At 30.6% G+C, this 1,016-nt stretch overlaps 2 protein-coding genes across 2 annotated transcripts in view; both read left to right on the forward strand.

Moving 5' to 3' along the window:
- LOC106875163 (gelsolin, cytoplasmic) overlaps positions 1 to 1,016 on the forward strand; it is an 85,933-nt gene that overhangs the window by 82,527 nt on the left and 2,390 nt on the right. Inside the window, exon 24 of the mRNA XM_052968074.1 lies at positions 569 to 584. Within this exon, the coding sequence (XP_052824034.1) occupies positions 569 to 584 (16 nt within the window). The remainder of the gene's footprint in view (positions 1 to 568; positions 585 to 1,016) is intronic.
- The window catches only part of LOC106875165 (uncharacterized), an 11,191-nt gene that overhangs the window by 2,998 nt on the left and 7,177 nt on the right, over positions 1 to 1,016 (forward strand). The window lies entirely within an intron of this gene.

Raw genomic sequence — 1,016 nt, forward strand, 5'->3', positions numbered from 1 at the left:
ATATATATATATATATATATATATATATATATATATACATATATATGTGTATATGTATATATATATATATATTGAAAGAAAGAAAGAAAATGGAGAAACATGGAGGAATGAATAATTTATTTGTATGACATAAAGATGTTGAAACCTTTTAAAAACATAACAATTCAAATAAATTATATGTTGTAAAGCTCAAGAAGAAAATGGGATATGCGAAAAAACCTACATATATGTTTCAGTTCTAGCCCCTAGTTACTATGCATTTCTAAGCATTTGGTTATATGCTAAGAAAGGTATCATTTTTAACTATATGGGGCAGAATCTCTTCAGTCTTATAATGAGCTTATAGAACTAAGGTTATCATTTTTCTTTGAAGGATGTAGACAGAATATTCTGTGTGCATTCTTCAAAGAAATGTATTTTCCCTGGTGAAAGAGGTGGTGTCAAAAAATCAATGTAAATATCTTTTTTATGACTGGACAATCGGACTCTCACAAACAGCCATAGGATTATTAACTGGATAATAAACACCTAAACTTTTTATCTTATAGACTCTTAATTCTTTTTATAGCTTCGTTTTATAATGTGTAAGTCTATCTATATATGTATTTATTTTTTCAATATATTCTTAATGTATATATCCATATATCTATAGATTTTTATATGTATGGTTTTCATGTAGTGATTACTCTATACACTTTTATATATTCGTTTATTCTTTTATTCTTTTATTTGTTTAAGTTATTTTGATTGCGGTCATGCTAGAGCACCGCTTTTAGTACTTATTCTATCAGTATCTATTGCCAAACTGCTAAGTTACAGGGGACATAAACACACCAACATCAGTTGTCAAGCGACGGTGGGAAACAAACACAGACACACAAATTCACACACACGCACACACACACACACACACACACACACACACACACACACACACACACACACACACACGACGGGCTTCTTTGAGTTTCCGTCTACCAAATCCACTCACAAGGCTTTAGTCCGCTCTAGCCTAT

Source organism: Octopus bimaculoides, chromosome 5 (genome assembly GCF_001194135.2).
Source record: "Octopus bimaculoides isolate UCB-OBI-ISO-001 chromosome 5, ASM119413v2, whole genome shotgun sequence".
In the NCBI taxonomy this organism is placed as follows: Eukaryota; Metazoa; Mollusca; class Cephalopoda; order Octopoda; family Octopodidae; genus Octopus; species Octopus bimaculoides.